We start from the raw sequence: 13,076 nt of genomic DNA on the forward strand, positions 1-13,076 counted from the left end.
CCGAGAGACTGTGTGTTCGATCCCTCGAAGTAAAGAACCCCCTTTGAGGGGCTTTTCGTAGCCAGAATCACCTCCGCTCCCTCCTCGTGGAGGCTTTCCCCAGTGTGAGGCCTCCCACAGTCTCTCGCAATCTTCCGGTATGAGACCGGGTTGGGGTCTAAGCCCTCCGGGTTAGGAGGGTCGTGAGTTGACTGGTGAGCTTTTTTGACGTTTTTGTGGTCTGTGAGGTTCTTTTTGGTTCAGATTACAACGAAACCACTGAGCACGAGAGGTTTATGTAGAGTCTGGGGATGTTCTCACTTATCGAACCTAGTATTCGATCGTTATACCTGCAGGATTCTTATGCGGAACACTTGCATTGAGATGACAGATGAAATGGCTGACAGAGACACATTGTTTTGCTGACTGCATACTAGTGTCAGTGGCGCCTTGTTCCACTTGTCTTAGACCGTTCGTCGTAGATCGTATGGATTTTACATGGTGCCTTGAACCAAGCAAGGCTTTTCAGCCCACGGTGCTGCCGCCATGCCTCCATCGTCGTCAATCTCACCACCAAGCATGACAACCAAGCAGGCAGAAACTTGCTTCCGAGGAAGACGCCATTCCTTTTCTTTTATGAGATGTTCTTATAAGCTTCACAATGTGACGAGAGGAAGTTAAATTGGATCTTCAAGACCCTCATCCCCGCTTTGCCATCCCCCTGGTGCAATAACCTGGCTCTCAAAACCCCGGGAGTTGGTGAGACTGTATTCTCAGTCAACCGGAGGCGTGAAAGGCAAGAGGGCAGCAGTCGAATTAGAGATTACCACCACCTAGTTCAAAACTCGATCCCAGAAAGTCATCCCCAGTTGTCACTGTCATGCTCGTTTTAGTGGTGTATATCCCAAAATGTGTTGATCTAGAGATCCCATATCTACAAACCCACACCGATCCGCAACCCTTTTCCTCTTGTGTGCACAAGTCATAGCCCAACGCCAATGCCCATGCAAATCCCTTTCCCCATTCCAATGCCCAGCACCAAACTCCTAAATATAACCATGCCTCAAATCACAACGCCCCACCAAACCTTCCAAAGGACAAATCCTCCTCCTTCTTCACCTTCGTCCCCCCAAAGGGCTCCTCCTTTTTCACCATCGGTCCCCCAAACAGATCCTCCTCCTTCTTCACCGTCATCTTCCTCTTCTTGGCACTATGCCCCAAATCACCCCCAAAAATATCCCCATCCTCCTCCTTCTTCACCTTCTTCCCACCCCCAAGATCATCTTCATCATCCGAGTCCATCTTCTTCGCCGCCTGTTCCCTCCTCACCCTCTGCAGCTCCACCAAATTCCACCGTTCCGGGTCCTTGCACTTGAGAAGCTTCTTCCGCAGGGGCGTGATCTGAGTCTTGATGACTTGTTTCTATCACACAATGTTAGCATTCCCTTCACAACAGAAGAAAGAAAAAGAAGAAAAAAGAAACAAACATTAAGCCAGTAATCCTTCCTCTCAGGCAACTCCCTACTCAACATATCCCTACACCCTTCAATAGCCCCCAGCACCTTATCCCTAATCTGACTCCCAATCACCCTCGCCTTTTCCTCATTTCCCTTGTTGTTATCACCCCCTTCCCCCCCGGGGGTATCATTCCCCTCCGCCGCCACAAAATGAAACGTCTCCTGAATCAACCTCTCCGCCAACCCCCTATCCGCCAAACTCAAAGCAGCAAGCATAATCTGGCTCGGCGTGTAATGAAAGTACGCATCCGTCATCAACGGACTAAACTGCAGCACCTTCCTCGCCTTCGCCTCCGCCTCATCCAACCTCTTCAAGTCCTTCTGCATATCCGGCAAACTCGCCAATTCCATCATCGCCCCCCGAAGCGCACGATAAGGGTGCTTAACATCAAACGCGAACCTCAACCCCTGACACAGAAGAAACTCCCCCGCGAGGATCTCCTCGGCGGATTTATTGAAGATTTTAGTATACTCCGCCAGATTGACATGTCCCGTGTCGACCTTGCACGCAAAAAACAGCGCGACAAAAAACATTTCCGCCGGCGGGTACGTCATGATGCTGTTTGTGATGTAGAACCTCTTTAGGAACATGGCGGCCGTGGCTTTGATCTCGTCCGCGTAGTGGAGGGCTTCCGACGCGCGGAGGATTTCCGAGGTGTAGTACCCCACCAGCGTGAGCTCCTCTGCTGGAGTCAAAAACTCCGGTAGGGCCGGTGTGCTGTTTCCGTCTGGGTCGGGGGTGTTGGCGTTGGAGGTTGGGGCCGAGAGGTCCTGCTTTGATGTCGAGACGGGGAGTGGGTGGGAGAGTAGACGCTCGGAAATCCTCGCGCGCGCGGCGGCGTTGGTCTTTTCGCGGAGGGCGCTGAGCTGGGTTGGGGAGAAGGACCAGAGACGGTATTGCGAGGAGTCGCGGTAGCGCGCGTCTTCGGTTGCCATGATGGCAAGTCAGAGCCGTCTTGACGGATCCCAATCGCAAGCTCGTGGATATGTTCGACTGTTTTAGTGTTTGGTTGGTCGATCGCTCGATTCGGGATTTTCAGGTGGGAAGTTGAAGCTTTATGATTGCTTAGTAGAGCGCCATTTACAAACTCGCGAAACGTAGGAGACCGCTGCCACGACACAAAGGCGCGAACGTTGTCGTTGACATCCAGGTCGTTCCTGGCAAAAGTCAAGGTGAGCTTCGGCCCCCTTGGCGGTCAAATGCTCTAAGCGGGGCGCTCACCTCGGTGAAAATGCCCCACATCAGATCTTGGCTTTACAGGGGCCAACGCAACGCTGTGGCGGGTCTGGCCGTTACCCCTGTCCATCTCCAACCTCACTCCAACCTCTCCGATTTCATCACCCAAAAACAACACCACAATCACCCATGTCATCAGTGTCATCAATGTCATTTCATAGCTCTCTAACTATACTCTGAAGGCCTTTCAGGATTGTACCGAGCCTGCCTTTCTACAATAGCTTTTAGGATCCCTAAACTGATAACGCCTTCTCAACTTTGCGGATCCAGCCCACGAAAAACCAACCAAGAAGAATGCGACACCAGACGCCAACCAGACTCATTCCTTGACCGATATTTCTTGCCGCTATAAAATCCACATAACACGTATCTCACAATGCATCATTAAGTTCCCGGGGCTGAGAGAGCCCATTTTCACCGCCTCATAACCACACGCATCATGTCGCGTCACCCTACCCGGAACATCTAGTAACCAACCTCCCGTCTCGCTGGTACTGGAGGAGCAGGCTTCTTGGATCTGCTCGGAGGAGGCGGCGGTGGAGCCTTCTTCACGACAGGATAACTAGACGTGCGTGTAAGACTCGCGCTCCCTACACTGGTGGCGGGACTTGAGCTACGGCCCCAATCCGGGCTTCCCGTATCGCTCGTGTCGTCATCCCGGTCGCCAAACACATCGTCCTTGGTGGTCACGATCTTGTTAACAGGGCGCAACTGGCCACGCAAGTTGCTGACGTTGGGGATGTTTTGGTTGACGCCGTACACCGAGCTTGGAGTGCTGGCGCCGGATATCCGACCTCCGCCGATACGCTCTCGCTCCAGACTCGCACCGCCCTGGAAAGTACTAGCCTTGCTGATGGTGGGGCGAACCGTACCGTCTTGCTGATTTTGAGGTTGAACTGGAAGGCCGATACGTCCAGTACGAGACGCAGGCATGCGGACAGGTGGTGCGCTCGATTCGGTCTCGTCGGACTCGTAGATCTTCTGGCTGCTCACCCGAGGAGCACGCTCAGAGAAGCTCTGCGCCGTATTCGACCTGGCACGGCCGGTTGTTGGGCGCCGTTCTATACTGCCATATGTGCTCATGCCTCCGGGTACCGGTGCTCCTGGCCAGTTTTGGCGAACACGTCTGAGTTCCTCGGCACACCGCTCATGGTAGTCGAGCTCGGCGTCCAAGAACTGCGTCAAATCCCGTACGCTGTCGGCTTCAGCATCCCGAATGTCCTGCATACGGCGCCCAACGTCCTCGGAAGATTCCTCGTATTTGGCCTTGGCGGCGCGAAGCTCGTCGTCGATTCTGAAGTCATCTCGCTTGGCCTTCTGGGACTTGGAGATGCTGGCGTCGTACGCAAGGCGGCGGTTCTCGAGCTTCTTGCGGGCAGCCTGTGCAAAAACAATTGGTTAGACACAGGTTCATGGGGAAGCAAGCGGTAGTTGCGTACGAACCTGATACTCCTTCATCATAGCCAGCGACCTCTCCAGCGACTCCAGCCAGGTTGTTGTGGCCTCCCCAACATAAGCCTCCTGGATTGCGGAAACCCTCTCGTTGGCCCGACCCATCGTTATGAGGCAGTTGCCAAAGTCGGAGTCTGGTTGGAACTCCTCGCCGTGTGCAACCATTGTGCGGCCCAGATAGGCAGCTGGGAGGCCCTTCTCTCTGTCTTCCGCAGCCTCGACACGGCGGCCAACCCATTTGACGTATTGATTCATTGACCTTTGGAGGCGTTCCATGCCTGTGTCCTGTTAGTACGAGAAGCTCTCTTCGGAGTGTGATGGGAAACCTCACCCTCAAAACGAAGAGCCATCTCCATTTCGAGCTGCTTGAAGTCATCAGACATGGTAGTCTTTGCTTCACTGCCCATCTTCTCGCCGGCCCATTGGAAGGCGCGGTCGAACTTCTTGCCAATATTCATGATGAGGGTCTGGTGTGTACGTTGTAGATGGCGGTATAGGTGAGTTGTGCAGATGAGGAAAAAGAGGAGAAATGTCCTATCAGCAGTGGGACAGATGGCGGATAGTGTCCTTATGGGTGTCTCCCGGTGGAAATTGCCAGCGCACAGCTCGGCTGCTCCAACCTCTTGAATTAGTCGTGGTGGTTGGGTTGTGGTGTGGTATCCGTAATGAGTGACGTTCCTCCGTGTTACAATGACGGCAGCCGATTAAGAAAGGCAAAAGGTTGGGAAGCACTGCTTCGGGACGGGAACAGGGTCATATGCAGTCGAGGAAGGCGAATAAAAGAGAGGCCAGAGGTAGAGTCTGGGAAAAGAGAGTGAGGGCTCTGATATGTATTCAATGGCCGCGAGACAGATTTGTACCGTACCGTCCCTCTTGATTGCGAAACTCGTCAAAACGGGTGAATTGGAATCCTGTAGCTGGTCGCTAGGAACAAGGGTCCGCCGAACCCAAGCGGGCCAGGGGCCACTCACACCCTGAGCGGTGGCTGCAGAGCGCTAAACATGCAACTACAGGGGGGTCCCATCATCCATGCCCACCAACAGCTGACCCGCGCACCTGGGGTATCAGTCTGTTATCAGCGGGTGCGGAATCTCTCAATCATGAATGATCGATGTTTCCCATTCTGCTGGTTGCCCAGACACGGCCACATCTCGGACAGCTTTGTCGACGCAATATCGGATGAAAGTGGAAGCTGCAGCGTGAGATCACTCTCATGCCGCCTCGATATGGAAGCTGCAATGGCTTTGCGGACCGTCGACAGCAGAAATCACCAGACACCTTCCACTTACCTCACCGTCCTTCAATTCCCACAGGTAAATGGAACCAGCATCTACACGCGCGACTGGTGAGAAAGGCTTCTGTCCTAAAATATCAAGGCACCCGTTCCCTAGGCTGATTCGCCCCATCGAAACGCTTGCTGTCACGCTTGCTATGGTAGCACACAAGAGGCCCATTCCCCTGACCAGCTGTTGCTGCTGTGGGACTGTGGACTGTGGACACCTTTGAATGGAGACCTGTCACTTGTTGGATCTGGATGTCTTGGGATGTCTCCGAAGACATCTGCACGATTGACAAGGTTCCCCGTTGCTTTCTGGGCGTCTGGCTCCCAATCGACCAACCCACTTGTTGAGGCGCAGCAGTTTGTGTGTCGCGTTCAACTCTTCTTGCTTCCCCCATCTACCGGCCATCAATGAGTCGATTGCTGTTCACAAGCACATCCAGATACGAGCTATTCGCACCGAATAAGAGCCGGACCCAGTGAATATACTTGAGATGATGATCCGGTACCATTTCCGCCAACACGCCGGTTCTGGTGCCACCCACACCAGCATGCAACCTGTAGGTCGATATTGAGAGGAAGCTCTTCCTGCATCCGACACAAGAGCCACCTGCTTGGGCCAGAATAGCCTGAAATCGTTACAGCATGCTATTCAGCGACCACCCACCATCACAATCAAGTCTAGGCCCTCACTACATTCCAACATGGTGGATGGTCGGCCCGAGCTCGGGCGTATTGGTGTGGTGCGGATAACAAGTCGCTGATGCTCTTGCTGTTGTTTCTCTACGCCTTCCGACTGCCGCCCGGACGGGGTGTTTGCAGGTGATCATCGTCTTCTTCCAGAAAAAGAATCCTTTCACGATCGGAACCATTGGCCAGCAGAATGGCAGATCCAGGGCAATCGTAGCGCCAAAAACGAAACGCCGGAGAGATCCGCCAGCCGCCGTCAATCATGGCCCAATTCATACCAAATCCTCAGAGCGCCTGGCCAAATCCGAAACAGCACTTGAAAGCCAGTTGCAAGGTCCCCCCGTCTCTTCAGCGCTGTTTCAGCCTTGCCTTGTCAATCTCCAATCGACTTTCATGCCTTCAGTTTGAAGTCTCAGTCTCTGAGAGCCAATTGAAGCTGTCTTTGATCCCTTTGACGCCCTGACGATCAGAAGCCAACCAACTACTCGGCGGGTTTCGATTGACTTTTGGTTGACTAACAGGGTTTATTTTTAGGCCAAATGACACCACCTATGACAATGACGCTGCGAAACACCGTCACCGTGCTTGGACAGTCATGGAAGCTAGAGAAAACCAAATGCTCAGTGATGGAGTCATTGGGCATGCGGCTGCAGTTCGCTTTTTGTCCTCCACCAATGCTCTTTGATTCACTTTCCCTCTTTGAAGTCCAACATTTTCCCAGTTTCCCAACTTCAAAACAACCCACACTTGGCGCCAACCACAAGCCATTCAAAACCTCCCCTTCCCATTTCGCTTCCGTCGATCTCACATTCTCATCCAAACCGATGGGTCATCTGTCTTCAATGCGACAACTCCACAAAATACATGGTGACGTTTCAATGCACTTGGTGTCTTTGAAAAACAGTGGGAGCGGAAAAGCCAAGACGTCTCCGCCTCTCCGCCTCCGTTTCCCGTCCCAAAGTGTCAACCCCGTAACCATGTGACCCTCCTCTCCGACTCCGTACATACTTTTCGGATGCCGAGCCGAGCGTTCGGAGGACCCGTCAAATATACCCAGTGCCCAGTGATACTGATGTAAACAATGGCGAGGCCCCTTAAACCAAAATATAATACCCCCCTTTCCATACCTGGCCTAGCCATTGACGTTTAAGGGGCCATCTTCATCCATCGCTGACTGCTCTCAAATACACCACATGAGTTGGTCGACAGCGCCTAGGGAACATCGCTCACTCGGGCACTATTTCCCAGGGCAAGAGATGCTGGCGAGCTACATGAAAGAAGCCATCGGTGTACTCTACATTCGGTTATGACCTCCAATACTTCCCAGCTACCACATGGCAAAACAAGTGGTAAAATTGGGAGTAATTTCAAGGCCGTGATGTGAACTTTGATGAAAACTTCCAGCTAGCCCCCACACGCTGCAGGCCTAGGTATATAACATGGGTGAACATGACTATGATGGCGATACAAGCTTGCATAGGATTAAAAATGTCCAATAAGAAGAACCGCCTGCTTGTTCATGTGATCTAATCAGCAAGGGCAATACAGCAAACCTGCCAGGTCAAACTTCTAAAAGAAGACCTCACACCAAAAGAAGGCTAAATAGCATGCATAGGGTATGTAAGAATGCATACAGGCTCTGTTCCAACCGGTCAATGTCCCATCTCAAAACGCCAATTACAACAACATAAGAATTTCCAGTCCCATCCAAATTTCCAGTAATCACCCTCTCAACCCCCTTTACACAGTCCCACTGATGCTCAGTTCTCTTATCTCCTGTAGCACCTGTTCGACTCTGCTATCCAAGTGGCCCTCGGCGTACTGATCTCTAGTGTCCGCATCTAGGTACTGCTGCACCTGAGCCATTCTGCTGTAAGCCTCTGCGCAAAACCGCAATTGGATCTTGACAAGTGCCTCGAATGATGGATCAAGGTAAGGAACGCGTAGATCGATGAGCTGTGGCAGCTCTGTGCACAATTGTTCGTTGAGCTGTTCGTATGCTGCCTTGGCCATGTCCATCTCCTTCTCCGCTCTTGGGAGCTTGGTAACATCCTTGTCGGGCTTTTCGACCAGCTTCTTAACCTTGGCACGTAGTGCGTCGTAGTCGAGGAGTTTGTGGCTGCGTTTCTTGATACCTAAATTACCCGTGTCAGAAGGTCTCGGATCCGGGGGCAGGGAGTAGGAACATACACTCATTCACATCGGGAAAGTAGGCGCAAAATCTCGAGATGGGCTCTAGCACTGTCGTCCGATATGGCCCGTCGAGCGCCTTGATCGTTTCGGCATCCAAATCCTCTACTGCTTGCTTGTAGCTCCTGCTCACGCCGTCCTTAGCGCCGGCTTCGCCGTAGAAGGCATCGATTGTCTCGGCAATACGCATTTGTGAGGCCGTCATCGCTGTTATCTGTTAGTACATTACCGCTTCGACCTGTCCCTTCTGGCACCGTGTCCTCATACCTCGCAGAGAATCGAGGTATCCCTTTGCCTCCTTCTGTAACCGCAGCGATGCCGCCTCCATGGTTCTGAAACGTCTATCCAAAATATCAGTTTCCTGTTCCAGCCTCTTTCAACCAGCGATTGCGTGGCACCATATCCGTACCTTTCTTCAACTTCATAATCCCGGTCATTTGTCTTCTCGACATGGCCTGATCAAACCAAGAACAGTCAGCATTTTGGAAGCAGAAGAACATTCGTCTTCGGGGCGGTAGAGTATAGTGTAGTGGCTGGCATCGTTGGGGGCGAGGCCATGGAAGTGGTGTGGCGCTGATGTTGGTGCTCTCAGTGCATTAACGAAACGGACGAACCGGTCTTCATCATCACCTGCGTCGTAGCGCGGTTGACATTCTTCTTGAAGCCTGCAGTACAACAAAAAGGTCAGCGCAAAATGTCTCTGGTACATCCTCAAGTTATGGTGCGGTCCACGTACCCGCCCAAGACATGATGGGCAACTGGTTGTTGACTGGTTGATTCCTGGTCTATTGCGGTTCGAAATTCAGGGGTTTTCAGGGCGTCGCTCGTTCGTCCCCTGTTCGAATAGGGCACTGCGCAGTCGTCGGTTGTATTAGTCGTCGTTGTTGAATGAAGCGATATTCAAGGCAAAGCTAATTGACTGACAACCGCAGGTAGTGTCGTGGTTCAAGGCTGGCTAGGATGCTCGTTGTGGCCGGTTTGAATCTGAACCACCGAGATGGAGAGAGGTGACGAATGTTGAACTGTGGCTGAGCCCCGCTTGACTGCCTACCCAAACCCGCGTGCGTGCCGTCGTCCCGCCCCGACGACGTCAGAGCCCAGGAACAGCCACAATCCCAGCACAGATCCCCCGCCAAGTGGGCCATCTCCGAGCTTCTGGGCTGCCGCCTGTTTGCCAGCTGACAAACCAAGCCTTCCATCCTCATCTCACTTCAAGCCATCTCACTCACTCAGAACAACGGCTTTGTGTTCCAAAGTTAGAATGCCTTTGAGTCACTCGCCGCGGCGAGGAGGCTTACGGTTCATGTCAAAAATGTAGACCATAGTTTTATTTATAAGATCTCGCAATAGACTCTTATGTTGCACCTTTCCTTCATTCACTCATTTTTGCATTCTATCCAAAGACCACACACCCAACAAGCAATTCCCCAACCGGCTGTTCAAAGCCCATTTAAAAAGTTTCCACCCACAGCAAAGACACTTAGAAACAACACCAAAGTCTGCCAGAGGCAGCCAACCAGCATAACGACCAAACAAAAGTCCCGCCGGTTCAAACAAAACCCCGTTCAGGATCCAGAACCAGTACCAGCAACATCCATCGAGTCACAAACACCAGAAATGTCTGTTCGGCGCATCCTCGTCGTCGGCCTCGGCAACCCCGGCGAAGCCTACCGTAACACCTACCACTCAGCCGGCCACATCGTCCTCAACGCTCTACGAAACCAGATGGCTGATACGCAGCCTTCCTTCAAGGTGGCGCGGCATGGAAAGAAGAGCACAGAAGCCTCCATCGGGCCAAAATATTCGTTTTTGCAAAGTCCCTGTGTTATGAATGTGACTGGGACATGGTTCGCAAGGGCTTACAGGGAGCACCTTATTGACAACGGGCTCAGTCCAGCTGAGTTGGGAGTTGTACTGGTGCATGATGACCTGGAGGAGGAGCTGGGTGTAGTGAAGATTAGGGATTGGGCGCGGAGTCATAGGGGGCATAACGGCATTAAGAGCGTGAACGCCTCGTTGAAGGCTGATCCAGAAGGGAAGTGGGCTAGGGTTTCGGTCGGTATTGGGAGGCCGGTGGAGAGGGAGAGGGCGTCGGTTTCGGATTATGTGCTGAGCAAGATCCCAAGGCATGCTAGAGGGATCCTGGAGGAGAAGGGAGGTGCTGGGCTGTTGGCTGCGTTGATGGATTTGGAGAAGAAATGGGAGGCTTCATGAGGTGCATTTAAAGGGTTGAAGGTGTGAGAGAATCTGTACCGATATATTTTGTGATACCCAATTTGGAGGCAGGAGTCTACATCCTGAGTTCCTCAGTTCCTTCCTCCATTACCCAAAACCATACCAATGAAGAATAACTGCATGTGTCTCCCCATCATGCCAACATCTGGCTGCCCCATATACCCCTCTTATGGAGCGGCTGTAAAACCTTCTCGTCGTTTCGGTGTGCTGCTGCCTCTAAAAGACGCCCAACAGTAGGATCTGCACCGTTATCAAGAAGTAATTCCACTCCCCTCCCATTCTCAGCCCATACAGCGACAAGCAAAAGGCGTCACAACATCCACATCAAAACCATCTCCTATGAACCAATCACGTACGGCAAACCCGATACCATCCTGGGGCGTCTGGAATATGTGATTTGGGTCAGGCACCATACTCTAAAAGGATCCGGGCCGAGTCATTATGCGACCAGTACAAAGCCCAGAACAGCGCTGTAGTGCCAAACTCGGCTTGAAGCTCGACATCGGGATCAGCGTCATGTGTCAACAGCTCACGTAAAGCTCCATATTGGTCCCTGAGGGTAGCTTGCCGCAGGGAAATTGGTTCGGTCGACTTCAGGACAGGTCTCAAAGAGGGCGCGGAGGATCTGAGGAAGTTGGGTGTTAGTCAGAGTATCCGATAGCCAACCTCAGCACCGTGGCTTGAACGTACCAACTCTAAACCCTTGTCTGCGGCTGCGTGTATGGGGTCTCTAACTGATCTAAAAATGGGAGCCTCCCCAGTGCCCCATCGGAAAAACAGCAAAGGATCGCACAAATCCTTTGAGTTGTAATGTAGCTGCAGAACAAGGCTGTGAGGTGCGGGTGGCTCATGTCTGCCAACCTATTATGGCCCCTCCAGTTGCTGGAAGCATACTGCACGAGTGGAAAAGTAGCGACTATGAGCTCGCCCTGTTCTTTGTCTTTCGGGCTAATAACAAACTGCTCGACCAACTCGGAGACTTCTGGATCCGTCATATATGTCAAGCAGGTGCGAGCAACCTCTGTATTGGCAGCTTGTCTCTCGACGTGAAACTGCGATGCCAGTGAGTCTGTTATCCTATCTGACTCGAGATATTCCTGGACCGAATAGTGAGCAATCCTCACGTTGCTGTTTTGGTCGAACTCGAGAAGGCCAGGACAGATTTTCAGGATTTCGTCATCACCCTCCAGTATCCTGTCTTTGTTGAACTGGGGATTATCTCCGAGCTGCACTGCCGTTGCATGGATGAGCTCGAGGGTTGTAAGCGGCCGTGCAGCGGTACAGAGCAGTGCCAAGACTCTCCTGGCATCTTCGGCTAAGGCTTTGTCGATATTCAGGAGTATTCGTTCGTAGGTGTCTTCCGGGTTCCGAGGGAGCGAGGCGAGCATGCTGTTGAGATAGGTCTTGCTTATTGGACAGGATTGGAGGGCTTTGAACTGGCATTCGACCCATCGAAAGCTGTGATGTATCAGTACACATCCACATGTTTTTGTTGACATTGAAGACGTCTCATGACCACCAAATAACCTGAAAAAACTCACGCCATTAGCACGAGATGCTAGAGCATCTTGAATTTCCTGTCGATAGTTTTTCCACCCTTGGAGGCGACGATTCGTTTGTAAACGAGCAGCAACGAAGGACGAGATATCCGAGTCAATGGAAGCGTTTTTCATTTTGATGTCTCCGTCTTCAGATGGTGATAGACACTCCCGAATATCTTGTTCGTCACGGCTGCTGACCAAAAGATGTAACCGAGGTTCTGACCACTCTCGTATTACTTGTACCGCATCGAGCAAATCATCTCGGTGTCTGTCTTTTGGACTCTCATCTAAGGCGTCTACAATGATGTAGACGTCCTCGAACTCCCGAATTATGGCGTTTAGAGTCTCCAAGAGTTCGTCATCGGGTGGCGTGGCGTCAACAAAACTATCCTCGAGGCGTTTGAGGTGCTCTTCCCCTGTCTTAATCTGACCAGCGAGCTGGAGGATTGCTGATCGAAGCAAAGCGGTAGCATCTTGCTTCGATCCGTCGTTGAAAGTGAAGTAGAAGTAAGCTAAGCCACTGGTGACTTTTCCGGGCGGGACTGCTGCTGCCGGTGTCTCTCTGCCAACTGGATAGCTGTTGAAGACAGGACCGGCTTACCACAGCCGGCAAACCCATTCAACCAGAGGAAGGAATTTGGTGTGGATAGCCAAGTGTTGAAGTCAGTTCCTTTCACAAACCAGTGACCAATTCCTGAATGACGCTTCTTACAGGCCTCATTGTAGTTGACTGACACATCGGGCGCTTTTAGGCCCGACCAGGACCGAAGTTCATGGGATACTTGAGTGTTTCGGATGTGGTTGGGTACCGCTTTCGTATCCTCTACATCATCCTCAATCTTCATTTGGCTGTCCCTCATAAGACTAACAGTGGCTTTTGTGTCTTTTATACCATCTTGAATAGTAATTTGACTACCTCTGATGAGATGAACCGCAAGTTTGGTGTCTTGTATATC

At 52.0% G+C, this 13,076-nt stretch overlaps 5 protein-coding genes across 5 annotated transcripts; 1 reads left to right on the forward strand and 4 right to left on the reverse strand.

The window, feature by feature from the left end:
* Positions 1-769: 769 nt before the first annotated feature.
* QC763_208410 (uncharacterized protein) lies at positions 770-2,432 on the reverse strand (the record flags this gene model as incomplete). The annotated part of the gene is made up of 2 exons (XM_062909890.1): positions 770-1,401; positions 1,467-2,432. The coding sequence occupies 2 exons, from the start codon at positions 2,430-2,432 to the stop codon at positions 1,048-1,050; spliced, it is 1,320 nt and encodes a 439-aa protein (XP_062768731.1). The 3' UTR covers positions 770-1,047.
* Positions 2,433-2,577: 145 nt separating this feature from the next.
* QC763_0038920 (uncharacterized protein) lies at positions 2,578-2,887 on the reverse strand (the record flags this gene model as incomplete). Its single annotated transcript, XM_062905603.1, has 2 exons — positions 2,578-2,654; positions 2,719-2,887. 2 exons carry the CDS (start codon positions 2,885-2,887, stop codon positions 2,578-2,580), a joined length of 246 nt encoding a protein of 81 aa, XP_062768732.1.
* A 311-nt stretch (positions 2,888-3,198) lies between these two features.
* Positions 3,199-5,332, reverse strand: QC763_208420 (uncharacterized protein; the record flags this gene model as incomplete). Its single annotated transcript, XM_062909891.1, has 3 exons — positions 4,517-5,332; positions 4,177-4,463; positions 3,199-4,113 (listed from the first exon to the last, which is right to left on the reverse strand). Exons 1-3 carry the CDS (start codon positions 4,641-4,643, stop codon positions 3,199-3,201), a joined length of 1,329 nt encoding a protein of 442 aa, XP_062768733.1. The 5' UTR covers positions 4,644-5,332.
* A 2,247-nt stretch (positions 5,333-7,579) lies between these two features.
* Positions 7,580-9,355, reverse strand: hob3 (BAR adaptor protein Hob3). The gene is made up of 6 exons (XM_062909892.1): positions 9,081-9,355; positions 8,959-9,009; positions 8,754-8,799; positions 8,612-8,685; positions 8,345-8,551; positions 7,580-8,289 (listed from the first exon to the last, which is right to left on the reverse strand). Exons 1-6 carry the CDS (start codon positions 9,091-9,093, stop codon positions 7,895-7,897), a joined length of 786 nt encoding a protein of 261 aa, XP_062768734.1. The 5' UTR covers positions 9,094-9,355; the 3' UTR covers positions 7,580-7,894.
* Positions 9,356-9,961: 606 nt separating this feature from the next.
* On the forward strand, positions 9,962-10,558 carry QC763_208440 (uncharacterized protein; the record flags this gene model as incomplete). The annotated part of the gene is made up of 1 exon (XM_062909893.1): positions 9,962-10,558. One exon carries the CDS (start codon positions 9,962-9,964, stop codon positions 10,556-10,558), a length of 597 nt encoding a protein of 198 aa, XP_062768735.1.
* Positions 10,559-13,076: the final 2,518 nt, after the last annotated feature.

This window comes from Podospora pseudopauciseta, assembly GCF_035222475.1.
Source record: "Podospora pseudopauciseta strain CBS 411.78 chromosome 2 map unlocalized CBS411.78m_2, whole genome shotgun sequence".
NCBI classification, from domain to species: Eukaryota; Fungi; Ascomycota; class Sordariomycetes; order Sordariales; family Podosporaceae; genus Podospora; species Podospora pseudopauciseta.